This window comes from Protopterus annectens, chromosome 9.part0 (assembly GCF_019279795.1).
Source record: "Protopterus annectens isolate FY-2018-M chromosome 9.part0, PAN1.0, whole genome shotgun sequence".
NCBI classification, from domain to species: Eukaryota; Metazoa; Chordata; order Ceratodontiformes; family Protopteridae; genus Protopterus; species Protopterus annectens.
Genome location: NC_056743.1, coordinates 734,775,238 through 734,802,424, shown reverse-complemented (window position 1 = coordinate 734,802,424; position 27,187 = coordinate 734,775,238). Strand labels below are relative to the sequence as shown.

The following is a 27,187-nucleotide window of genomic DNA, read 5'->3' as shown; positions in this document are numbered from 1 at the left end:
ACAATGTGGGTTTAGACACATACAGAGAATGATAGGAGGCTGAGACCACCTCTAAACAGACTGAGACAGCAAACTTTCTAATTATGTGACAGCAAATTTAACAAGAGTGACAAGTCTTAAATACATGGAACATATTCTAACACAAGATGATCTTAAATTTGATGCCAAAAAAAAATAAAAAATTCTTGCAAATGCCCAAGCCAGAAAACAAGCAGGGTTTTGAAATGTTCAAGGCAAAAGGTACATGTGCACCAGTGCTAAAGTAATATGATGTGAATAAGCCAAAGGAGATGCAAGTCAGAATGATGTGAGAGCTATTGTCCTTTGAATCAAAATCATTTACATAGGCACAAAGGAGATATATTCAGACAGAAAAGAAGCTGTTAGGAATTGTACATGAATCTGAGAAATACCACACATCAATTATAATGAGATTTGCTCTAAATACATTGCAAAACCATGCAAAGCACACTCAAAGTCAACCAAAAAAGGTAGATGCTTGAGAGAATACCTTAATGAAATCTGTGACTATAATGTGCAAAGAAAGAGCAACAGTTGTGCCAAAATCTAAAGGAAGTGATACTAATTTGATTAGTACCACATTGTCCATAGAGAAGAGTAGGCATTGATTTTTTTCAAAGCAATTACATATCCTATACATGAGGATTTTTTTTAACCAGGTTTCATGAATTAAACTGATGAGCACAAGTGTAAGCATGTATAATTATTATACTGCAGTTTATATTCTCTGGTATAATTATTATACTGCAGTTTATATTCTCCAGTATAATTATTATGCTGCAGTTTATATTGTTTGGTATAATTATACTGCAGTATATATTCTTTGGTATAATTATATTGCAGTTTATATTCTCCAGTATAATTATTATACTATAGTTTATATTCTCCAGTATAATTATTATACTGCAGTTTATATTCTCTTGTATAATTATTTTACTACAGTTTATATTCTCCAGACAAGGAATATGTGATGTTATCATACCTCAGAATGGTCTATAATATAAAAGTCTGGAATTCAGAAGAATCAGACTGACAACAATGAAGAATCTCACAGCAAAGAGCAGTAGCTAAACCTATGAGGATTGTCACTGTGTCAGATGCACCTCTCAACTTCTGCCTCACTTTAAATAATATAAGGAAAATGATAAACCCACTCCTATTCTGTGCCAACAAAATCTCCACTTTTTCACCAAGATTTCCGTTACAGCAACAGGCAAAAGATTTTGTTTTCCCAACTGGAATATGATCTCCCCTTATTAGTATCTGTTTCAAAACAAAATTATGCATACATTCCAACAATCACTAATAAAGCCAGTAGGTTTATTACACAATCCCCAAAATGCACTGTATTAGACAAAGCAAAAAAAAAAAATAATACGTACCTGCTAAACAAAGAACCAATCTACTTTTTTGTTCACAACTATTCAAACTTCTAAACAATCAAACAATCTCTCCCTTAACTAAGCTAAGTAGACATTTCTCATCCAATGACCTTAGAAATCAAGGCCACTTGCACCTACATTACAAGCCCAAAAGACCAAAATCCAGTGCATAGGTCACTGTTTTACTACACTAGGCCCCAAACATTGGAAGTCCCTCCCCTCCTGTCCTAAGGGAATATAATCTTAACCAAAAGTCCATGCATAGTTAAAGTGTCATCTTCAAAACCTTGCCATATGCAAATGCAATCTCACTGGTCGAATCACCAAATTTCCTCACTCTTCTTGCCTTCATACTTTCATTTCAGCCAGTCTCTAAATATTCCCCTTGATGCATTGCTCACTTACTTGTCACAGTTGCAAATATTGCATGCAACTGGTTTGCATAAAGTATTTACTACTATACTTTATTTTTACTCCTGTTGCATTTTGCATCTCATTGTTTTTGCTATTTAATGGTCTCTTACATTTTTTTCTCAGTTGAGACTGCACATAGTCATTTATGATCAGTGCTCTACCTCAGTTAAGAAATTCAAATACCTTTCATTTCACAGTTTTGGATTTTGTTAAAAAAAAAAACTGATTTCCGAGTGGTAGAGAGGAATACCAACCTATGGCCTACCAAGGAGGGCTCTCAGCATTAGCGCTTCAGCTGCACTGTTTATACATATCAAAAACCAAGTATCTTGAGGTGCTGGGCTAAAGAATCTACTCACTTCTAGACAGAGTTGTTAAAATATCTCTCTACGGAGAAACATTTCTGTGCTAGTAGTCATAAATTTAAAATAAAAGGATAGTACAAAAAACACAAACAGTAACTTCTGAACTTATTACAGCAAGTACAAAAATATCTCACCAACCACTGGATATGTACCTGCACTAGCCCAGGGTAATCTTCCTCAACTTACCTTGCTAACTGGCTTCCATTTTTTTCTCCTCATTGCTACTGGCGCTTCTACCCAGATAGCATACTGCATTCTAATCCTTTCTACCTAACTTACATAATTTTTTTTTCTATTAATGTCTCCTGGAATTATATATATACATTGTTATCTGAACTGTTGATATTATACTTTTAATCGTATTTTGCATTAAAATTTTGTGTTAAATATAATTTGTACTTCTGGAGCGTTTCTCCCCAGGCCTCCACTGAAAATGGATATGTATCCAGTTGGACTTTCCCGGTTAAGAAATGTAAACTTAGGGTCAAATGAATATTGCATAATAAATGCAATATAATTTCACTGCAAACCTTTATTTGTAGCAGAAGCTAATTTACCAAATGAAGCAAAACATTATTTTGTGTATTACAAGATAAAGCAATTATTGAGTCTTAAATAAACATGGTTAAAGACCAGGCACTTCTGTATACATCTAGTAATATGGGGGAAGCATGGTTATCATTCAAAAAAAATCTTATTATACTTGTCTAAGCTTACCTCCAGGGTTTCGTCGGATAATAAATTTTCTTACTTCATCATAAATAAAGATAATTAATGAGTAAGGGAAGGCACAGAACCACCAGGAAGCTCTGAAATAGGAAATAAACAAATGAGTATGAAATATACCAGCAGGTTTCTGATCAATGTCAGAATACTTTCTTTCATCTTTGTTGAAGATTTATAACTTACCTGCATCTCCATATTTTAATACTCCTTTCCAATCTAATATTTATTCTTTTTTCTGTTTTTGTTTCTATTTCTCCAAGCAATATATTTCCACATAAGCTTTTCTATATATGTACCATTTTTACTAAATAAAATTTTGACATTACCACTAGCTTTTTCAGATACCCTGTTTTGTAAGACACCCTCTAACTCATGACCATTTTAATTATTAAAAGTTGCTGTCCTCTTATGTTCAACCAATGTCCTGATTTTTATTTTTAATTTTGCTAGCCAGCTTAACTTGAGTGAACAAAAAACATATTTTCAGAAAAATATAAACCCAGGGACAATTTATCTGAGTAGACAATTGATTTACAATATCTGTTTGGAAGAAAACTGAAGTCCCTAAAGTAAACCCATATTGACACAGGAAGTATATTTAAACTCCACCAAGACAATATTCAAGCACCAGGATCAGACAAAGGACCATGGAACTGATAGTATCACTAATTACTATCCCATCATGACACTGGCAGGTTTCCCACTTCATTAGTGAACTCCTTGCCAGTTTTCACATTATTATGGAATACATTTTGAAGTCTCTTAACCATGCCTTTTGTACTACTAATGGACAGAGGAGCTCATAAATGCATTATCTCATGCATGAATCCTCTCAGTTCGTTTGTGGTATGATTCCAGTTATTCTCATTAGAGGTAATATATAATTATTGACCACAGGATGAGTAATGCCACTCTCTAACCAAACAGAATAGGTTAATTTGAGCACAAAAAAGGGAAACTGACTAGGCTTAAAATGACTGCAAAGGCAGCTAGCCTAGTACTTACCTATAACCCTATGAACATATGGCAAAACCTGAATGACTTCTGTAGCCTTCCATAATATTACTTCATTTTATGACCTTCCTGAGGCACAGCCAAGTTTTCAGTGGTAATCTGCAATGCAACATCATCAACTTCAATCTTCTCTAAAAACAAAGCTATCCTGTTATAACAACATTTCTAAGTTTGCTACTGGCTATAAATCATCCTCCCACCACTGCAATGCCCTTCACAAACTAAACTGGCTCAAACTTCCCAACCATCTTACCTATATTCAACTTACTCATGCCCATAAACTTATCTTTAATCCCTCCATCTGCCCCTCCCTTGCCTCCTCCTTCAAAATGCACCTACCCAACAGACTTCTTAGATCCTATAACCAGAATTTGCTTGAACTGCACAAGCCTGCTCATCCTCCAGGCAAACACCTACTATCCTTTTCCCTAGCTCGCCTCTGGAACTCCCTGCCACCTCTTATTCATACTACAGGCAACCACTCTACATTTAAGACCCTGCTTCATTCCCATCTCAAAACCCTCTGGGAATGTTCATGCTCTCATCCCACATGACTCGTCTCTTTTTTTCCCACTTCTCACACTCCTTTACTTATCTCTTCTATTCATCATACTGATCTTCTCTGACTACTATCATCTTCATTTCTATCATTTACTCCTACTCTTGCTCTATTTTTTTCTTTTTCTTATTGTCCCACCCTTCTTATATTCAGCAATTAACACCTCTTATTCCCCTATCCTACTTTAACTCTGCTAAGATTTCATGTAAAACTGTAATGCCAACCCTGTGTTATTTCACATTCTAACACATTTAACAGGAATATGCACCAATGGATTTTTCTTATTTTAATTGACCTAGTGTGTGTGTGTGTGTGTGTGTGTGTGTGTGTGTGATTTTACCTTTTCCTTTTCTGACTGTATTTTCACTGCAGTTGTAGATTTTTTATCAGTTATATAATACAGTCGTTCTTCAATAGTATTACATAAATGTAAATGCATTGTCTTCATATGATATTGCTGTTCATGGAGCTTTTCTCCCCGGGACTCCATTGAAAACAGACTCTTCTTGGCCCAATGGACTATCCCAGTAAACAAACTATAAAATAAATAAATAAATTACACCTTTAGGTTGTGGCAACTCCCATATGTACATTACATCCCTGTCAGCTACACCATGTGCCTCACAGCCTTCCTGGGTACTTGGAAGCCCACCAATACAACTGCTCCGAGCACTTCAATCTTTTTGGTGTAGTATAGCATCCCCCACCTAACTAAGAACTTAATTCTTGAAATCCTACAACTGAAATGTACAGTCTTCTCCTTTTTTCCAAACAGTAACTCTCAGCGTTGACTATTCATCTGACAAAGAACCTTCCAAAACAAATTCAAACAAGCTGATGTTCAGTTAACAGCATGGGAGACTGTGCGACTAGAGTAGAGTATAAGGGTCAGTGACTGATGCTGGCTTGCCATTTCTGTGGTAGGTGTCAGTGACTGATGCTGGCTTGCCCTTTCTGTGGTAGGGGTCAGTGACTGATGCTGGCTTGCCCTTATTGTGGTAGGTGTCAGTGACTGATGCTGGCTTGCCCTTTCTGTGGTAGGGGTCAGTGACTGATGTTGGCTTGCCCTTTCTGTGGTAAGTGATACAGACTCAATGCTTTGATGACATCTGCTGGATAGCAGATACACTGTCCACGGCAATGTTCAATGCTCATGATGCTACAAGTGGTAGCTCCGATTTCCAGGGACAGTTGCACTGCTGTATGCATGCATCCCCCACTAAGCCAGTGAGTGACCATAAGGAATTGATATGGTTTTATCCACCTAACTGATGAACTGGTCTGCACCTTTTCTCCCAACTCTTACTTTTAATAGGGAATGGTGTGTTGGATCCAGTAAATGAATAATATATCTCCTGCCTCAAGAACAGGGTGTTCTCTTCCTCTGCTCTCTCTCTCTTTCACTGAGGGTTCTGATGAACTCTTCCAGGTGGGGAAAGAACAGGTGTTAGGACTATTTCCCAGCTAGAGTTAGGAAAATGTAACATCTTGGAAGTGGAGAGACTGGTGAGCCACTGGTATCCGCTCCCTAAGAAAGGGAATAAACTAGTAAACTGGAGGTATGTACGGGAGCCATTATATCAGTCAGGGAGCTAGAAGGACATGGAAAAAAAATCAAGGAGTAAAAAGAAGCACTAAATTATACTTACATATACTAAATTTGTTTAATTGAGTCCTTAATAAAATCTCGTGGGATCTGTATACCTACTTACTTTATTCGAAATTTCTTGATCATGATCCATCTAACAACAAGTAAATTAAGGGAAACTTAATATGTTTTTCATGCAAAGAAATGAGAAGTTATGTACTTACCATAACGTTCCATGTTAGTTGTCTTCTTCTCGCCTTCTTTCTTGCTGGATGGGTTCAGAGCCGAACATCGGCTCCGACTCGGCCTATTACTAAAGCTCGAGAGCTATTTGTACCGGCTCGAGGCTATCCTATGTCCCATAATGCTAGGCGTCATATACCCAGATCTCGTTTGATAGCTAACATTATGGACATACATGTCCCCACCATCACAGAGAATATATATATATATATATATATATATATATATATATATATATATATATATATATATATATATATATATCTACCTCTATATATCTAAGCTCTTGTATATATCTATATATATATATATATATATATATATATATATCGTATATAAAACTCTTATAAGCGTTACCAAGAAAAGGAAGAGAGGTAGCTAAGGAGATAACGCTCATGATAACACATCTCAGAAGATACTCTCAGTCTTGCCAGGCTAGGGGATGGAGGGTGGGATGCAAGAAAGAAGGCGAGAAGAAGACAACTAACATAGAACGTTATGGTAAGTACATAACTTCTCAATGTTAAGTTGTCAATCTCGCCTTCATTCTTGCTGGATGGGACAGCGTCCCTAGCACCTTAGTCCTGGGTGACTCAATGGAACAGACTCTTGAGTACAGTGGAACCAAAATCAGCCCGACTTCTAGAGGTCATGTCCAGCTTGTAATGAGAAATGAAGGTATGAGGAGAGGCCCATGTGGCCGCTGCACAAATGGAATCCATTGGCAATCTTTCCTGAAAGGCTACTGAAGAAGCTAATGCTCTGGTTGAATGAGCTCTGGGCTTAATAGGGAGCTCTTTATGCCTCAATTGGTAAATCAACATGATAACAGAGGTCAACCACCTGAACAAGGTTACTTTGGAAACTGGCAGGCCTTGCTTCCCTTCCGCGTAAGACAGGAAGAGCTGTTCTGATTTCCTCGTCTGCTTGGTTCTATCCAGGTAGAAGTGTAATTGACGGTGAATGTCCAGACAATGTAACTTCCGTTCAGACCTATTGGTATAAAGTGGGAAGAAGACAGGAAGATCGATGGTCTGATTCAGATTTTTTTCAGAGAGTTCTTTGGGTAAAAAGGATGGATTAGTCCTAAGTGACACTCTATCTTTGTGAAAAACAAGGTAAGGAGGGCGAACACAAAGGGCTTGCAGTTCCGATACCCTTCTCACTGAAGTGATGGCTACTAAGAACAGAGTTTTCCAAGAGAGCAACTTTAACGAACAGGAAGCCGCAGGCTCAAAGGGAGGGAGAATTAAAGATGACAGCACCAAATTTAGGTCCCATGGTGGGGGAGGATCTTTTACCGGGGGCCTAAGTAAGAGGGTTCCTTTTAGAAAGGCTTTACAAAGTTTGTGTGACATAATGCTGGTCTCTGACAATCCAACATGAAAATTTGCAATAGCTGCCAGCTGAACAGTGATGGTGGCTGAAGAAGAACCCATTTGAAAAAGTTCTGCCAAAAACTCTAAAACTGTATGGACAGGAGCTGTAAAAGGGTCAACTTGTTTCTCCCCTGCCCAAACAGAGAAACGCTTCCATTTGCTAGCATAAGTCTTTCTGGTAGTAGACTTGTGTGAAGCGAGGATGATGTCACGAACTGAATGTGAGATTGAGGGAAGCCTGGCTAGGGTTGGAAGTGGAGCAACCAAGCTGTGAGGTTGAGAGATTGAAGAGATTGATGCAGCCCGCCCGACTGATGTCATAAGATCTGGCGCTGGATCCAGATGCCAAGGCTGATCTAGTAGATGATGTTGCAGGAACGGAAACCAAATTTGTCGAGGCCAGTAAGGGGCAACAAGGATCATCCTGGATCTCAAAGCAGTTGCTTTCTAGATTAACTGAGTAATTAAGGGAAAGGGGGGGAAAGCATACAGAAGACCCCGGGGCCAATCGTGGACTAGAGTGTCTCTGGGGGAAGACCTGGGAGAGGGAAGAGGGTGAAGAAGTCTTGGCACTTGCTGTTTTGAGGGGTTGCAAAAAGATTGCAGCAAGGCTGACCCCACCTTCTGAAAATTTTTTCCGCTACTAGCTGGTTGAGAGACCACTCGTGGGGCATGAGAATAGCTCTGCTCAGCCTGTCCGCTATGACATTGGACTTCCCGGGGATATGCGTTGCTACCAGAAACCGTTGAGAAGTGATCGCCCACTGCCAAAGTCTGAGTGCTTCCCGACATAGGGGGTAGGACCTGGTTCCGCCCTGCTTGTTGATGTACCACACTACAGACATATTGTCTGTCTGAACTGCAATAGTCCCAGTGGGTAGAGAGTATTGAAGGGCCTGCAACGCTAACAGTACCGCTCTCATTTCCAAGACATTTATGTGTAGGTGGCCTTCAAAAGGTTGCCATGTGCCCTGGACTGTCCTGCCCTGAAAATGCCCCCCCACCCGATCAGGGAGGCATCTGTTGTCACAGTAGCAACAGGAGGAGGAAGGACAAAAGGTCTGCCCTGAAGAACCTGAGGGGAGACCATCCACCACGAAAGGTGCCTTTTGCATGACTGAGTGATTAGAATGCTGTGTGACATTGGAAGCTGTTGAAAGGACCACTGGGAAAACAGCATCCATTGCAGGATCCGCATGTGAAAGTGAGCTACAGGGAGTAATGTGATGGCTGCTGCCATGAGACCTAGGGGTTTTAGTACGAATCTGGCCTGGACTCTGCTCTCTTGTAGTAGGATTTGAACATGATCGCGAATGTCTGAAATCCTTTGTACAGGCAGTTTTGCTGACAGTTCCACAGTGTTTAAAACGGTGCCTATGAAGGTAATAGATTGACAAGGCGACAAGGCAGACTTTTCAGAGTTTATAGAGATGACAAATCCACGTGCAGACGAACAGGAACACGATAAGAGACTGCTTCGTAAAATAAACAGGCATTTATTAAATCCAAATAGAATGTTAGCGCTTTCGGCTAAATCAATATTTAGCCTTCTTCAGACAAACACTGTGTTTGTCTGAAGAAGGCTAAATATTGATTTAGCCGAAAGCGCTAACATTCTATTTGGATTTAATAAACGCCTGTTTATTTTACGAAGCAGTCTCTTATCGTGTTCCTGTTCGTCTGCACGTGGATTTGTCAGTTCAACAGTTTTTCGTTTGTGCATTGTTATTTGAGTTTATAGAGATGCCTAGCTCGTTGCAAATTTGGAGGGTATAATCTCTGGAATAGAGTAGCTGATGCTTGGTGGTGGCAGTAAGGAGCCAGTGGTCTAAGTATGGAAACACCTGGAATCCTTGTTGTCTCAGGTGAGCCGCAACCACTGCCATGCATTTGGTAAACACCCTGGGGGCTGTGGTGAGGCCAAAGGGCAGGGCTCTGAATTGGTAGTGACTGGCTTCCAGCCAGAAGCGGAGAAACCTCCTGGAACGCCTGTTCATTTTGATATGATAGTCCGCATCCTGAAGGTCTATAGAGCACATCCAATTGTCCTGACCCAGAAAGGGTAGAATGGACTGAAGCGTGACCATCCAGAATTTCATTCTTTGAACAGACTTGTTCAGCCTGCTGAGATCCAAAATAGGTCTCCAGTCCCTGTCTTTTTTGGTACCAAAAAGAACTTGGAGTAGACTCTGGATCCATGCTGGTCTGCTGGGACTGGCTGGATGGCTCTTTTTTCCAGCAGCTTTGAAATTTCTAGTGCTGCTTGATCCCTCAAACCGGGTGGAATGTCTGGAAGGGGCCCTTTTGGCTGTTGTGGGGTGTGAATAAAGGGAATTTTGTAACCCTCGGATATGATCGATCGTACCCATTTGTCTTGCATGAGGGAATGCCAGGCTTCTGGGTACAGCGATAGTCTTCCCCCAACTGCCACCGAAGGTGGACAGTGGGGCAGCTCCTCAGGGGTGCTGGAAGGGTTTGTCAGAGAAGGGTTCTCTGCTACCCTGATTCTGCGGACCCCCCCTGCCCCTCGGGCGGCGTCTATTATTGTTCACTCCTCTGCATCTGGAGGGTAGCTCACCACGTGCATCAGGCAGTACTCCCTGAGGTTTGCGGAACCACATTTTCCCACTCTTCTGACCCTTAGGGTATGGTCTAGAAGGGGTAGAAAAACGGACTCCCACGGCAGAGATAGTCTTACCTTCCTGCTCGCACCTGGTCAATGTATCCTCCACTTGAGGTCCAAACAAGGCAGAACCATCAAAGGGGGTGTTAGTGAAGGACACCTTAAAGGGGTCAGCAAAATTGCAAAGCCACATCCAGGCATGTCTCCTTAGAGCAACGCCCGTGCCTGCAGCCCTACTCACTCCATCGGCTGCATAGGAAATGAGCCGCATGGAGGAGTTGACAATAGAGTTCAGGGTCCCCAGCTGGGAGTTGATCTTTTCCTGAGACCCCGCAGCTGATGGGTCCTGTAAGGTATCACCCAGTTCTTTGAGAAGGTCCCTCTAGAGACGGGTGAAATGGCACAAATAATTCAGCAACCACATAGCAAAGGTCGCTGAACAAAACATCCGCTTGCCATACCTGTCCATAATCCTAGATTCCTTATTAGGAGGATGGACAGGTACTGAAGGGTCAGCCAACTCCTTTTTAGTGGCCGCCGCCAGCACCATGGCATCAACAGGGATGCCCTTAGTTAGAAACTGCTTGTCAGAAGGGGCTGTAATAAATTTTGTAGGCCTCCGGGGAGTTGGTTCCATAGTATCCGGAGCCATCCACGCCTTTTGAGCCACCACATCCATGAGGGGGTTGAAAAGCAGAGACACCCAGGAGGTGGAAGGGCGAGAACCGAATGCATCCAGGTACACCAACTCGTCCTCAGAAGGGTTAAGGGCAGACCAGTTCCCCCTCTGCTTAAGAATCTCCAGGATGTCAGAAAAGGAGACATCCTCAGAGGGGGACCTTGGGGACCCTTCTGACTCATCCAAGTTGGTGTCAGGGAGTCTACATGCTTCCTCTTGCATTTTCTCTTTCAAGGGGGCTCCCCTGAAGGATCAGGGGAGGCCTCAGAAGAGGAGGATACACCCAATGGGGCTACCTGTAGCGTCGGTTCTCCACGCTCGGGATCAGAAGGGCGGATAGAGACTGAAGCAGGCACCATAGAGGGAGGAGCCAAAGGAGCTGACCGTGGAGCAGGCACAGGGGAAAGCACAGTCCTCATGACCTCATAGGCACCCCTATCAGGCAGGGAAGGGGGTCCCCACTCCGAAGAGACAAGGACTCCTCCTGGCACCGAGAGGGACGGCTCCGAGGCCGATGTCGGGGCCGAACTCACCTGCGCCGAGGCTTCGAGAGGGAGAACGGGGTTGGACAAGGGCCCGATGCCACTCGCCCCCTCGGAACCGATGAGGGAGTCCCGGCGCCCGGATCCCTCCAAGGATGGAACCAAGGAAGAGATCAGAGCTGAGGAGGGAGCCGAAAGGAGTGGTATTGGCTCTGACGGTCCCAATCCCTACGATCTCCAGCTCCGAACTCAAAGGAAGAGTCGGAGGAGGAATCGAAGAGGGAGTAGTGATAGCAACTGCCTGATGAGGAGGGCTATGCAACATTTGGGCCAGTGCCTGCGACTTAAGTAGTCTGCTAACCACCCTCTCGAGGTCAAGATATGACAGCCTGGAAGATCGAGAGGATTGGGACCTGTGACTCCGCTCCGATAACAAGGGAGACTTCGGAGCCGAATGGACAGATTCCAGGGAAGGAGACCTGGAACGCTTTCTGCTCGAAGACGACTCCGACAGCAGAGTCGGAGCTGACTGAAGCCTCGAATCATCAGTTCTGGCCGGAACCGATGCAGAGGTAGTAGTAGTAGCACCGCTCGGCGACGGCTCCGAGCATGGAGCCGACGGTTTGGCGGGCTTGGAAGGTTTACCCGATGAAGGCTTAGCCGGGGAACCTTCAGGCTTCAACAAGCCTCTCAAAAGAAGTTTGTTTCTGCGTTCCTGCAGGACTCTTGGACTAAACACATGGCAGACAGAACAAGAGTCCTGCAGGTGCAGAGGGCCCAAGCAATATACACAAGAAGTGTGACCGTCTGTCAGAGACATCTTCTGACAGCATGAGTCACACTTCTTGAAGCCCGAGACCTTGGTGTCTTTCGACATCCTGAAACAAGGATGACGGGCAGAAAAGACAATCCTAAGTGGTCTAGTCACAATCAGCCAACACACACACACACAAAGAGCTTGTAACAGACCAAGAAATTACAAAAAACCAACACTATTTAACACAGTTTAAAACTAACTATAGGCACAGACATACAAGAAAAAATCGACAGAAAAAATCCAAAGGGATTTACTGCTACAGAAACTGTAATAGAAAAAGTTTAGCCAAAGGCCTAACTATTTAGTGAGGGGAAAACTGAAGAAAAAAACTACCTAAGAGGGAACTCTAAACAGGGATCTATAGGGTAGGAACTAGGAATAACTATTGCTAAGGTTAGAACCAAATAACTGACTAAATACAAGAAAAAGATTAATACAACCTGGAGCTGGCAACCTCGTAGCTGAAGCGGCAAACGAGATCTGGGTATATGGCACCTAGCATTATGGGACATAGGATAGCCTCGAGCCGGTAAAAATAGCTCTCGAGCTTTAGTAATAGGCTGAGTCGGAGCTGAGGTTTGGCTCCGAACCCATCCAGCAAGAATGAAAGCGAGATTGACAACTTAACATGAAGACTTTCCCTAGGAATGTTTTGCCATTCTGAATTCTCTGGCATACAAAATTTGAGAGGTAAAGATACGGCTGCAAACAACTTAAATTCATATTAACAGTGGAGCATTTCTTTTCCAAAAGGTTGCTCCACTAAAACAAATTGACATCCTTTATACAACATGATTCTTTGCTTGCTATTTTTAAGTTTTTTACTAAATGATTTTTTGGAGACTTGTAATTTATCTTAGGGGCATTTATAATAAAATGCATTGCTGTTTGTTAGTGTAGTATGCTTATATGGTCTGTATGCATGTATTCCTGAATGGTTTATCACAAAACTAACGAAAACAAATATGTCGAATGGTCAGAAAAACGATAAATAACTTTTCGGGATGAAACGTCGGGTATTCAGAATGTCATCAGTTGACACATCGAAATCCGATGCCAGCCCACCAAATACTGGACCTGTGCCCCACTTGGGGCCCATGGTAGCACTTGTTCCTGGGTCCAGAGCGATAGGGAATTTCGGTCCGTACAGGTAATGGTCTTGTTATGCAGGTCAGTTCGACACTATGTGTTCGCTGATTTGTACGTCGCTATTGTGAGTGTGTCCTTATTTGTTTTCTCACATATGTTGTTCGCACATACATCGTGTGACTATTTATAGGTAAACCTATATATATTTCCCACCTTTAATGTGACCTATAACCTGCACAATTCAATTGAAAAACAAACAAATCTGTTGGGGGGAAAATATAAAAAATAAAAAACTTAACAATATGCTGGTTGCATAAGTATGCACACCCTTAAACTAATACTTTGTTGAGCACCTTTTGATTTAATTACAGCATTCAGTCTTCTTGGGTGCACATCTGCCATCAATTAAAGAGACTCTGATTAACCTCAGATAAAGTTCAGCTGTCCTAGTAGGATTTTTCTGACATTTACTCAGTTGCCTGCTACAGCAAAAGCCATGGTTTGCAGAGAGCTTACAAAGCATCAAAGGGATCTCATTGTAGAAAGGTATCAGTCAGGAGAAGTGTACAAAAAATTTCCACAGCATTGGATATACCATGGAACACAGTGAAGACAGTCATCAAAAAGTGGAGAAAATATGGGATAACCGTGGCATTGCAAATAACTGGGCATCTCTCCAAAATTGATGACAAGACAAGACAAGACAAAAACTGGTCAGTTAGGCTGCCAAGAGACCTTCAGCAACTCTGAAGAAGCTGCAGGAATTTCTGGCAAGTACTGGTTGTGTATTACATGCGACAACAATCTCCAGTATTCTCCATATGTCTGGGCTATGGGGTAGGGTTTCATGATGGAAGCCTTTTCTTACACAGAAAAACATCCAGGCCCAGCTAAAATTTGCAAAACAATACATCGTCTCCCAAAAGCATGTGGGAAAATGTGTTATGGTCTGATGAGACCAAGGTTGAACTTTTTGGCCACAATTCCAAAAAGGCATGTTTGGTGCAAAAATGACAAAATAACACTTTGCATCACCAAAAGGACAACATCCCCAAGGTGAAGCATGGTGGTGGCAGTATCAAGCTTTGGAGTTGCTTTTCTTCAGCTAGAACTGGGGCTTTAGTCATGGTGGAAGGAATTATGAACAGTTCCAAATACTGTCAGTTTTGGCCCAAAACCTTCAGGCGAATGGTAGAAAGCTGAAGATGAAGAGGAATTTCACCTTTCAAAATGACAATGACCCCAATCATACATCCAGATCAACAAAGGAATAGCTTTACCAAAAGAAAATTAAAGTTTTGGAATGGCCTAGCCAGAGCCCAGACCTAAATCCAATAGAAAATCTGTGGGTGACCTGAAGAGGGCTGTGCACAAGAGATGCCCTCGCAATCTGACAGCTTTGGAATGCTTTTGCAAGGAAGAGTGGGCAAATATTGCCAAGTCAAGATGTACCATGCTGATAGACTACTACACAAGAAGACTGAATGCTGTAATTAAATCAAAAGGTGCTTCAACAAAGTATTAGTTTAAGGGTGTGCACGCTTATGCAACAAGCTTATTGTAAGTTTTTTTTATTCTTTATATTTCTCCCTTAACAGATTTGTTTGTTTTTCAATTGAATTGTACAGGTTATAGGTTACATGAAAGGAGGGAAAAGTTTTGAAATGATTTATTGTGGTCTCATTTTTTTATATCACAAAAACCCAGCATTTTAACAGGGATGTGTACACTTTTTATATCCACTGTATACCTACTATCATAGATGACAACGTCAGAACAATTTACTGCTCTATCCAAGAAAGATTGGTGCCCAAGATGCTGGAATGTCAGAAGCTATTGCAAAAACAAGAGTAAAATTAGCTGCTTATCAGTCTACAGTATGAAATATTCCTTCTAAAATAATTCATACTAATTCTTTAAACATAAGACTGCCCAAGGAAATAAACATTCACATTTTCTGCAATCATATACATCTCCATTATGGTACACTGGTTGCTACTATTAAGATAACAGCACCCCATAAACATTCAGTCTGTAGAGCTAGATCTGCTTATGCAGCTAATCCTCAGAATTCAATTAGAAAATAATGCATCCAACAGTTAACTTTTCTCACAGTCTTATGTAATGGTCAGTCATAATTAAAAAAACTTTGCCTAAACATTCACCCACAACAGAAAAGGTAAATCAGAAATCCTTTTAGGAATGACGTATCGTACAGCAATAGGCCTCAGGTGTCAAGACACAGGAAAGTGAAGAAACAGCTATGGTCCTTTCAGCACAGATACTTAATATAGTAACAATATGGCCTGCTGAGATCTGAACATGTCAGGTTAAAATGATGGACACCTACTTTCTAACATAAGGATTATGAAAGAAAGTAATCAGTAATGAGGTGGAGAGTCACAGGCAGGCTAAAACGTATTTTCTTTATTTTTGTATCCATATGTTTCCTAGCAATTACAACAATGCAAAATGAGATGTGCAGTTTGTGGGTATGCCATTATACCAGTGCAGGAGAAAATGCTCATACTCAAATGAAAGCTCTTCCTCTATAGTTACTGGTTTTTCTTCTTCTTTCGGCTTTTCCCAGTTGGGGGTCACCACAGCTGTTCACCTGTCTGCTCATGATTGGCAGCGAAGTTTTTACGGTGTTGAGTTGCCAGCCCGGTGCCCAGTCTTCCACAGAAGACACACACATGCACACACTCATGCCTAGGGCCAATTTAGAGTGTCCAATCCACCTACAGCATGTCTTTGGGATGTGGGAGGAAACTGGAGCACCCGGAGGAAACCTACTTGACCACAGGGAGGACATGCAGACTCCGCACAGTTACTTGTTCAAAGTATAAACTTTGCAGTGAGCTTGGGATATCATGCTCCCTTGTATCCACTACCAAAGAGGTATATTGTGGTGTTACTGCCCCTTTGACCATCACCACTAACGGTTTCTGTAAGATATCAATCATTATCTTAACTCACCCTGAAGTCATTTCCTAATTCCTGCCCTATTTTCAGCACAAGCAGATTCTCTGAACTACACCAGTGGGCTAGCATGGAATTCTCCATGATAAGAGTAATGGTATAACAGCACAGAAAAAAAACATAATGCTGTACCTGTAGGGTAAATATAAGGCACACAATGTAGCAAAATGTTTTTTAGAATTATCTCCCATTGTGTAGAAAAATAACCATTCAGTAATAATAAAAAAGCAGTTGACCACCCCATGCAATCTACATGAACAGATTATGTAGCTAAAGTTAAACAATATTATAAGAATAATGAAATCACAAATACTCACTTAAGTGGGTACATTCTAAGAGCTACATCCATGCCGGGGCAATAAGAAAGCAAAGCAGCAAGAGCCGTTTCTTCAAAGAGTCCAAATATTAGAATCTTGTTCCTGTTAGGTTAAACATGGTTGAGAAATATGAGACACTTCTTAAAACGCAGAACATAAAATAACTACTGCAGCATTATAAATGACACAACTGAAAATGACTAAAATTTCCTGAACCTATCCAAGACAGAATCACATAAGCACATTTTGAATGTAATAATGTAAACATCAACAACAGTATGTAAGCAATTTATTTTACACGATGAAAAAGAAATCTGCAAAGCTGATCCTAAGATTTGTCCTGTAAAGTGAGAAAAGTGACTATAGCTGTAACTGATATCAGCCAGCTGTACCAGCCTAAACAAGTTACTGAAAAAAAAGCACTATTATTTTTTTAAGAGACTACAGAAATACTCATAGTCAATGCATCACAATACTAAACACTAAAAAGAGCGGCAGTCTAAAATAAAAATCAATCAGTTGACAGTCTAAACTGAACTCCTCATGTAACACAACACTGACAAAGACACTGCTCAAAAACTTCTTCTCTTTCGGCTGTTCCTGTTAGGGGTCACCACAGCGGATCATCTCAAAAACTAAGGTGGCAAAATAAAATCATATCAGAATGAGTCATCTGAGAATCACCTCAGCTAATTTTAAGCAGTAACTGACATGTGTTTGTGGATATATGATTTTGATCACAAGGGCAAAGCTTGAATATAGCTCTTTCCAAAAAGCTATAGATGAAGCCAAGGCCCTGTAAATGAACCTTGACCCTGCCTGAAATTGCCTTGTTGTGGTGGGAATAACAAAAGGTAATAGCATGAGACAACCATCTGTTTTGACACAGATTATCCTTTCATCTTACCTTCACAAGAAATGAACTGATCAGAGTTCCAAATAGTATTATTTCTGTCAAGATAGTACCTGTGCTGCCTGTGGATATCCTAGGTATGGAGTATCCTTTCTTCCATATTTTAGGTTCTGGAGAGAAGACAGGAAGATGGATATCTTGGCTCAAAGTAAGCTCTGATGCCACAGTAAGAATAAATGAATGACTGGATCTAAGAAAACCTTATCCTTTTGCAAAATGAGATACAGCTGACCCACCATAAGACCCTGCAGCTTAGATTTCTTATGAATCTTCCAGATATTAGGAATGTAATAGGAGATAGTTTTTGTTACTAAGAAATGTAAACATTTGAAATATCATTTCCAAGAGATCATATTGTGGTTCAAGTAACGATTTGATTTCCGAGGTAGAAATGTTCAAATGTTATGCTTGCAATTATTTTAAGTATGTTAAAGAAGGAACCAATGATTTTTTTAGTGAGTAGGAATTTTGAGATTAAGTTATATAAAAAAATGTACTTGTAAGTTAAAATTTTTGGTTTATACTGCTTTGTGTTGTGAATGTCAGGCTTTTTATATAGGAAGAATGACTAGGAAATTTTATATGAGAGTATATGAGCATTTGCATGCTATTGAAAAGCTAGATGTTGGCAATGTTTTGGCAAAACATGTATTACAAGCACATTCAAATGAAATTAATAAAAGTGATTTTGTTTTTTCTATGGCAGATCAAGCTTATAATTTTGATAAAAGATTTGAAGCAGAGGATGGTTAGATTGGAAGGAATACTGCTGGCAAGTAAGATTAATGCCTGCAGTTTTCCAGGATTAAATGAAAGTGATTCTGAGAAGGAAGGTGTTTAAACATTGAGGCTGTGAACATGTGATTATGGGATGGACTATTTAAATGGAATAGTGTTTTTATGGATTTGTCTGATGAAGTTCTTTATGAGAACAAAAACAATTACCAAAATTCCATTAATGTGATCGTTTTTACTGTTTTTTGGTCATTTAAAGCTACACTTCTTTCAGAGGTCAGAGCATTCAATACAGTTATTGTCCATGTTAAGAGCCTCGTGTCAGCCTGATGAACTGGTTCAAATAAAGCACAACTTAATTTTTATTAAGATAAAATTAAGATCCCAAGGAGGAGCCACCTGTTTTCTAGGTTTGGTATGCAACACCCCTTTCCAAAACATTTTCACATGAGATTGCACTGAAAGTGGGGGATCCAGGGGCAGACATACTGACATGGCTGATAAATGAAATTTAATGGATAAGTAAGACAGGACAGAGGTTAGTAACTCACTCAAAGCAAAACTAGATAAACACTATTTTTCGAAACAGTCACTAGAGTCATTGATGAGGGCAAAGCAGTCCATACAGCCTACCTGGACTTGGCTAAAGCCTTCCACACAATACCCCACTCAGGCATCATATATAAGCTCAACAGCTTAAACGTAAACCCTTATGTCACTAGATGGGTTGCAAACTGGCTAAAGGACAGAACCCATAAAGTTAAAATCGCTGGAGCAATGTCAGACTCAAAGCCAGTCACAAGTGGTGTCCCACAGGGATCTGTCCTGAGACCCCTCTTGTTCGGCATTTATTTCTCAGATGTTAACGCAAACATGGGAGGGCTGTGGCTGACAAAGTTCACAGATGACTGCAAACTAGGCGCCATAGTCGATACACCAGCGGACACATACATCCTACAAAAAGGCCTCACAGAAACGGACAACTGGTGCTGGAGTCACGGCCTTAATCTAAATGCCAAAAAATGTATAGTCATCCCCTTTGGGAAAAACAAAGTACCCACAAATTATCACATAGACAGCAACCCACTGAGTATGGAAAAAGTAATCAGAGACCTAGGGACCCAAGTCGGCAGCGACCTCTCATTTGACACCCACGTTGCCAAAGTGGTTAGAAAAACATTCTACCTTGCACACCTCATCATGAAGGGATTCACATCCAGATCCAAGAATGTCATTGTACCCCTATACTCCTCCCTCATCAGACCCATGATTGAGTACAATGCCCCATTTGGTATGTACCTCAACCGGCATTTGCAACAGCTGGAGAGACCACAAAAGTACCTCATCAAGAGGATCAAGGGTCTCCAACATATGTCTTATTCTGCCAGACTAAAGAAACTTCAGCTCTATTCAGTAGCATACCGCCTGCTCAGAGGTGATCTCTGCCTGACGTACAAGGCCATGTCCAATCAGGATCTGATAGACATGCTCCACCTCAAAAAATCCAAATCCATCAGGACCACGAGCGCTAAAGACTTAAACCTCGGCACAAGTTTAAATAGGACATGCTGGAGGGATAGATTCATAACCCAGAGGCTTCCCATGTTTGGAACAAGATCCCAGTTCGTATTAGGCAGAGCCCCTCACTGACTCTCTTCCAGAGAAATCTTGATGAGTGGATGAGAGATCGTAAGTTTACCCCAGGGGTCACATCTGTGTCTCTGCTAGACAGGGGCACAGTAAACTAATTCTATTATATAAGGGGACCTTCATTGTGTCACTACTAGACAGAGGCACAGTATTCTAAATTTATTCTGTACATTTTTTGTACCATTTCATGGGGTGGCAAAAGCCACATCACTATGGCTAGGCTTACAAATGCCCCAGGGCAGATAGCCTAGTACTATACTATGAAACTATGAAAGGGTCTTGGTTCTTGTTTTGGTACCAAATAGAAATTATTTTCTATTTACTAACATATGAATTTCTAGTAGTGGGTTTTCTTACCTCCTTTAATACCTGCATATCATCAGAAAACAGGTACCTAAAAGGTATTAAGATTATATCATCCATGCAGTTAGTTGCAGTTGTTTGGTATTGGGAATTAATAAAATACCCATTGTTCTGTGTGAGTAGATCCAGTCTGTGAGGAAACCTGTGGTACTTGCCCTATGCCATTTCTAACAGAAGACAGAATGACTGTTCCCTGTGTCAGAATGCAGTCACCACAGTGATCTTCAGAGACTTCTTTTGAATCTATAGATTGACACTGGATATTAGTGGAAAGAATAGAAAAGCATGGAGGAACATTCTTGCATGGAGTCCTTGAGCAACTGATTGTGGTGAAAGAAGGCAGAAAGGTTGACTTGAGGTGTTCCCCACAGTTGGACCAATTTCTGAATGATCCTCTGATTCAGTTTTCATTCATGGGGGGGTCGGTCCTGGTCCCGCTCATCTTCTCTGCCACAAAAATTTTGCTCTGATGGTTTGTAAGATGCCTGCAGAGTGACATTGTGCTGAAAAGCTATATTCCAGGCTACCATGGCTAATCTCTACAGAGGGTAAGATCTTTTTCTTCCCATTTGTTTATGTACCGCATCACTTTGGTGTTGTCTGTAATCATTTGTAAGCATCTAGGGGACTATAGATGATTGAGAGCTTTGAGAACATTCGTAATTACCAGTGTTTCTTTTTTGTTTATGTATCATGTTTATGATATTGAAGAATCAAAAGAGCTTTACTTTTTTAAGCATATTAGTTCACTTTACATCAGCAACCAGAACATCTCTTTCACTTAAATAACTAAGCTTTTCTACTAGCAGGTTTCTTAGCCTCCTTTAACACCTGTAGCATGTCCTCATAAAAGAAGGTAACCACGAGGGATCAACATTATATCACCCAGGCCATCAGGTGTAGAAACTGGAGGATTGGGTGAATAATAGATCCCTTGCCCTGTGTGTGAAGTCCATCTTGTGGAGAAGTTTGTGGTAACTGCACTTGACCAACTCAAAGAGAAAGGAGAAATGCTGCTGTCTGGGCCAAAAGGCAGTTACCAGGACTATCTTTGAAAGCCCTTTTGTATCTTTAAAAGATTTCTGTTTTTAAGAGAAAAAGGGGAGAAGGCATATAGAAACCTTCCCTTTCATGGCAATAAAAGGCAACTGCCTTCCAGGTCTTTCTACAAGGAGCCCTGGAGCAGAATATTTTTACTGTATGTTGTAAATAGACATAAGCAGATCTCCTTGGACAGATCCCCACAGGCAAATTATTTCCTGGAAGACCACCATGTGTAACATCCATTCTTGGGGAGGAGTCTGTCCTAGCCCTGCTCAGACTGTCTGTACATTATTGTGCTCTGACAGATTTTAAGTTGGCTGAAAATGCAGTTTCTATTGATTTGCCAGTTCAAAGGCTATCATAGCTCATCTGCATAGGTGTATGACCTGGTTCCCTTTGTTTGCTTGTGTACTATATGACAATGGTGTTGTCTGCAAATACCAAAAAAATGTCCAGGAGTCTGGGTTTTCATTGCATCTGTACCTTTAACCCTTCTGTTTGCTTAATATTTAGCATCTACCCTGCTTCTTACCCTTGCTGTCCTACTATGCTCTCTCACCTCCTTTTGACTGTCTTCCTTCTTTTCCTCTCTCACTTCCTGACTCCTGTCCCATCGCTATTATTTATCTCACATTCTCCTTCTACTTCTCTTCCCCCCTGAGCTTTAACCGTTATCTCTATGGCAAATGCCATATTGCATATCTTTTATGTACTAGGTAAAATTGTTTTGAAACTGATCGAACTTATGTATGATCTCTAACTGTTTGAGTTCCATAATGTATGTTGATTTTATTAACAAGTTGATGTTTATTTCTATTTTATTGTATGTTTTTATTAACAAGTCTGTTCTTTTATGTTTTGTGTGGAGCTTTTCTCCCCGGGCCTCTACTGAAAATGGACATATATCCAGCTAGACTAGCCCGGTCAACAAATGTAAAATAAATAAATAAAATGTTTGTTTCTGAAATGATGATCCCAACAAACCCTGTATCTTGAACCTCCTTGATGTAGCCCCCTCCCCCAGGCAAAGTCTGAGGCATCTGTAGTTATAGACTGAGAAGGGACAGACGGGAAATTTTAAAGACCCAGATCCAGAATAAATTAGTCTATCCACAACTGAATTTCCTTCTTAATAAAGACTAGTAAAGGGATCTGAAAAATACATGGGGTGCTGATGCTGGATGCAGCCTGAGTTCAGAAACTACACTATCTAGACAGATACTGAAAACTGTAGAATTTGTGTATCCCTAAATCCTGATAAATTCCCTTGTTGTAGTTAGATATTGCTAAGAACCAGAGAAACAGTTCCTGGTAGAAAGATACTTTTTTTTCCCTGATGCAGAAATGTCATAATTTATAATTGTCTAGGTGGCATCCTAGCAAAGTTATTCTGTCAGAAGAAATGATAGAGTACTTTTCCGGACTGAGTTTAAGTTCTGAGACAGATTTCTGACAAAGAGGAGAAATTCTTAGCAGTTTAGAACAGATTCTGCAAAAAATAGGCAGTTATCCAAGTATGGAAAGATGCGGATACTTTGTAACCAGCAAAAAGCAATCACAGGTACTATACACTTTGTGAATACCCTTGATGCTGTGAACAATCCAAAGAGTAAAGAAGACAAATGAACATGTGAACCACAAACAAAAACTCTTAAAAAGCATCTAAAGTCTCTGTATATAAGTATATGGCGATATGCATTTTTTAGATCAAAGGTTGACAATAAACTTAGATGAGGAATCAGAGGAAAGAGAGACTGCAAGGTAAATATTTATAACTAGGAACCCTGAAATAGAAATTTAAGAAACAAAGGTCCAAAACAGGTCTCCATGTTTCTTCCTTCTTTCTTTGGTACCAGACATATTCTTGAATACACTCTTTTCCCTTTTTGACCCTCTGATACAAGTTTAATTGCTTCCCAGGAAAGCATGTCAACAAAAAGGTGGGTTTGATTTTGAGGATGTGATGGCATACCAAGGTTCAAAGAAAGGTATTCCCATTGCCACCTGTATCAGTTATTGAATGATTTCTGGTACACAATAATCTGCTGTAACCTAGTACCACAGTAAAAGAGGTACAGAAATATTTCTTGAAAGGTTTAGACAGCTGTAAGGATGAGATGGGAATGGACAGGGAGGGAAGGAGGCCATAGTCATGTTCTTGGACTGAGCTTGGATGGGATGGAGACCATAGTCGTGTTCTTGGACTGAGCTTGGAGGGTTTTTTTCCTTACACCTGCACTGCTATTGCATTTTAAATGCCTGTTTTCCTGACTTTTGTTCTGATTGTTTACATGGCTTCTAGTAAAATAGCCCAGTGCCGGAAGGGAAATTTCTTCTTTAATTTAGTATAGGAGAATGGAACATTTGCTTTGCCCCTTGCATCAGTTTCCCCCTTTCATCAAATCTCTTAAGAACATCAGCATGAAAAAGGTAACAGTAGACTTACCTGCTTCACAGACTAAGTCTTCATTACTTTCTAAACTTTCCTCAGTCAACCTGTTTATTAATAGTAAAATAGCACTTGGCTGTTTTACTGGAAGCTACTTAAACAATCACAGCAAAAGTCATGAAAACATACATTTAAAAAGCAATAGTAGTGCACCTCTAAAAAGAAAAAGGAGGTACAACTCTAAGCTCAGTCCAGGAAAACTGACTATGGCATCTTTCCCTCCCTCCCTTCTCATTCCCTCCTTATCCTGACAGCAGTCTAAACCTTTCAAGAAATATTTCTCTACTATGAACAAAGATTTCTAAATAACAAACAAAGCAGGTGCAATGCTAAATAGAACTTCTCTATCAAGACAAACACTAAGGATTTCAGATTTGACATCTTCTGGTAAATGTGGGATTCATAACCATGCACACCTATTCATGTATGCATGGTTTGCAGCCATGCATATCTACACACAACTGATCCAGTTGTTGCAGCTCTGGCTACTGTATCTGCAGCAACATAACACCATCTCAAAGAATGTTTGGTAACCTGGGTGACTGGGAAAGTTTTGAAAGTAATGAACACTTATTCTCTGAAGCGGGTAAGTCTGTTATCACCTTCTTCATGTCTGCATATGATGCAAGGAGGTATTTGGACATATGCACACGACAGCTGACAAGCACACGACAGCTGACAATTTTAAAGGGAAAGGTTGAAGAAGTACAAACATTTTCCCAATTCCAGCAAAGGGTCTTCCATCCTTTTATTTATTATTATTTATTTATTTATTGCATTTGTTTACCGGGAAAGTCCACTGGGCCTTGGAGAGCCCATTTTCAGTAGAGGCCCACGGAGAAAAGCTCCACATACAAATTATACAGAAATTAACTTTCAGTTACATAAATGGCAAGAAGTCTATACTTTACAGAATACACAAAAATACAATTTAGTTACACGAATGCTTAGAGGGCTAGACAGTAGCAATAATAGGCATGGATTTTTAGGTAACACACTATAATGTACATGCAAGAGTTAGACTGAAATTAAACAGGTAGCTGGGCAATGGATTGAAGAGTATAATAGGAGTACAAAGAAGACAGGGATGAAAGGTTCAGGAGTGGAGGGAGCTGGGTTTGTTGCAGATACATGTTTAAAATCAAAAGGCTTTGATAAGGAAATCACAGAAGGATCAGCCATAGGGTTACGGAAAATATACTTATGGGTTTAAGATACCTTGTTACGTTTATTTAGTTTTCTATGAGCTGATGCCTGACTATCATAAGTACTGGCAACATTAGAGGCATCTGCTAGTGCTCCAGTAATTGGGGGTATAAGCAAAGGTTTGGGGGGGTTTTATTTGTAACAGGTCATAGTACCTCTGCTGTGACTAAGATATTCCTTATATGCACATTTAAACAAGTCTTTCATCCTTCCAGTTGTATCAGAAAAAGACATTTCTTTCAAAGAGAGTATGAAGAAAATATGTTCTTCAGATTCTGATTCCGACTCTTCAGAAGAAAACATTTGGAAAGTATAATCAAATCTCACCTGTTCAGCATCAGAATCTGACTCTGAATCTGGAGGAGAAGGGGGTACTACTTATTTCTGAATGAGCAGATGCTGGAGAAGCAGGCTGAAGTGATTGAAAAGTCTTAAAAAGACCTTTAGCAAAATAGGAACATTCCTCTTTAGCTTCTTTCAAAGTTGGGGTAGAGGGAGAGGAAAGGTGCTTAACATTCTGAGTCTTTCATTTGGAAGATTCAGAAGATAAAAACAAACTCAAAACTGACTCAAAATGTGGACCTCTCTGCAGTTGAAACAAGCACCAATGCAGTAGAACCAGGAAAAGAAAATGAACGGAAAGCAAGTAGGCTACAAGCAGTATACGCAAACAATCCAACGTTTAATAAACTGTCAACATTTAATGAAGCAATAAAATAAACCTAAATTAAAAGTTTAAAATAAGTGCTTTTGTCCTGGTTTCCACCAAGACTTCATCAGATAAAGTATGACACATAAAGACATTTGACCTTCTTAGAGTCATATGAATCAATAAAACAAGTTTCTTAAAGCAATGCACGTCTAAGTGCATAAATCAAATGTTTAATTTACATGTAAATGCTCGTTCCCCTAGAAGTCATGAACAGGGGTAGGTAGGAGGGGAGTTGAGGAAGAATGAAGATCGACAACACAGATGGAACATTATGGTGAGTACATAACTTTTTTATCTGATGTTGTCAATCTTCATTCTATCCTCAGCGAATGGGATAGTGTCCCCAGCTACTTGTATCCAGGGCGGACTCAAGGAAGGATAATCCTGAGCACCACAGAACCAAATGATGCCCTACCTCTGGAGACCAGAGCCAATTTGTAATGAGTGATAAAGGTATGAGGAGTAGCCCAAGTTGCTGCTGCATAAATGTTATCCACAGACATCTTAGACTGAAAAATTGTGGAAGTAGCCACACATCTAGAGGAGTGTGCTTTCAAAGGATGTATAAGAGAAATGCCTAATTTATTATAGACAAAGGAGATGCAGTTTGTTAACCACTTTGATAGAGTAACTTTAGAAATCAATTTTTCCAGTTTTGGTCCACAGAAGGAAACAAATAGTTGGTCTGCTTTTCTGACTTTTTCTGTTCTATGCAGATAGAATTGCAATTGTCTATGAACATCCAGTAAATGTAAGATATGTTCTCCTTTGTTGGTAAATTTAGGAAAAAAATACTGCCAAATTGATAGTACTATTTATGTTGGATTCTGACACTACCTTTGGAAGAAAGGATGGCTTGGTACATAAAGTCACTCTATCTTTGTGAAAAACCAAGTAAGAGGTTTGGAAGATAGTGCTTGGATCTCTGAAATTCTTCTTGTGGAAGTGATGGCAATCAAGGAAATCGTCTTCCATGAGACATATTTAAGGTCACATGTAGATGCTGGTTCAAAGGGAGGTTGTGTAACAGACTGCAGCATCAAATGTAGGTCCCATGGAGGTCTAGTGTCTTTAAAAGGAGGCTTTAGAAGGAGTTTTCCTTTTAAGAAGGCCTTGCTCAGATTGTCAGAAGCTATGGGTGTGTCAGCCAATCCTGTAAGCTAATTTAAAATTGCTGCTAACTGTACCCTAATGGTTTAAGTACTAGCACAAGTTTGAAAAATGTGTGCAAGAAAATCTAAGATGTGATAAATAGAGACTGAAAATGGGTCAAGTTTATGATGCTGAGCCCAAATGGCAAACCTTTTCCATTTACTTGAATATGTTTTTCTTGTCGAGGGTTTATGGGAAGACAGAATTATACGTTGGACAGCTGATGAGAGCATAGATTGTCTGGCTACTAATGGAACTGGAGAAGCCAAGCAGTCAGTATTGA

General features: G+C 40.3%; 1 protein-coding gene across 1 annotated transcript in view; it reads right to left on the bottom strand.

Moving 5' to 3' along the window:
- The window catches only part of LOC122811489 (sodium/potassium-transporting ATPase subunit alpha-1), a 990,310-nt gene that overhangs the window by 27,237 nt on the left and 935,886 nt on the right, over positions 1-27,187 (bottom strand). The window contains exons 21-22 of the mRNA XM_044083359.1: positions 16,681-16,782; positions 2,900-2,991 (exon numbers count right to left, since the gene is read on the bottom strand). Of these exons, the coding sequence (XP_043939294.1) occupies positions 2,900-2,991; positions 16,681-16,782 (194 nt within the window). The remainder of the gene's footprint in view (positions 1-2,899; positions 2,992-16,680; positions 16,783-27,187) is intronic.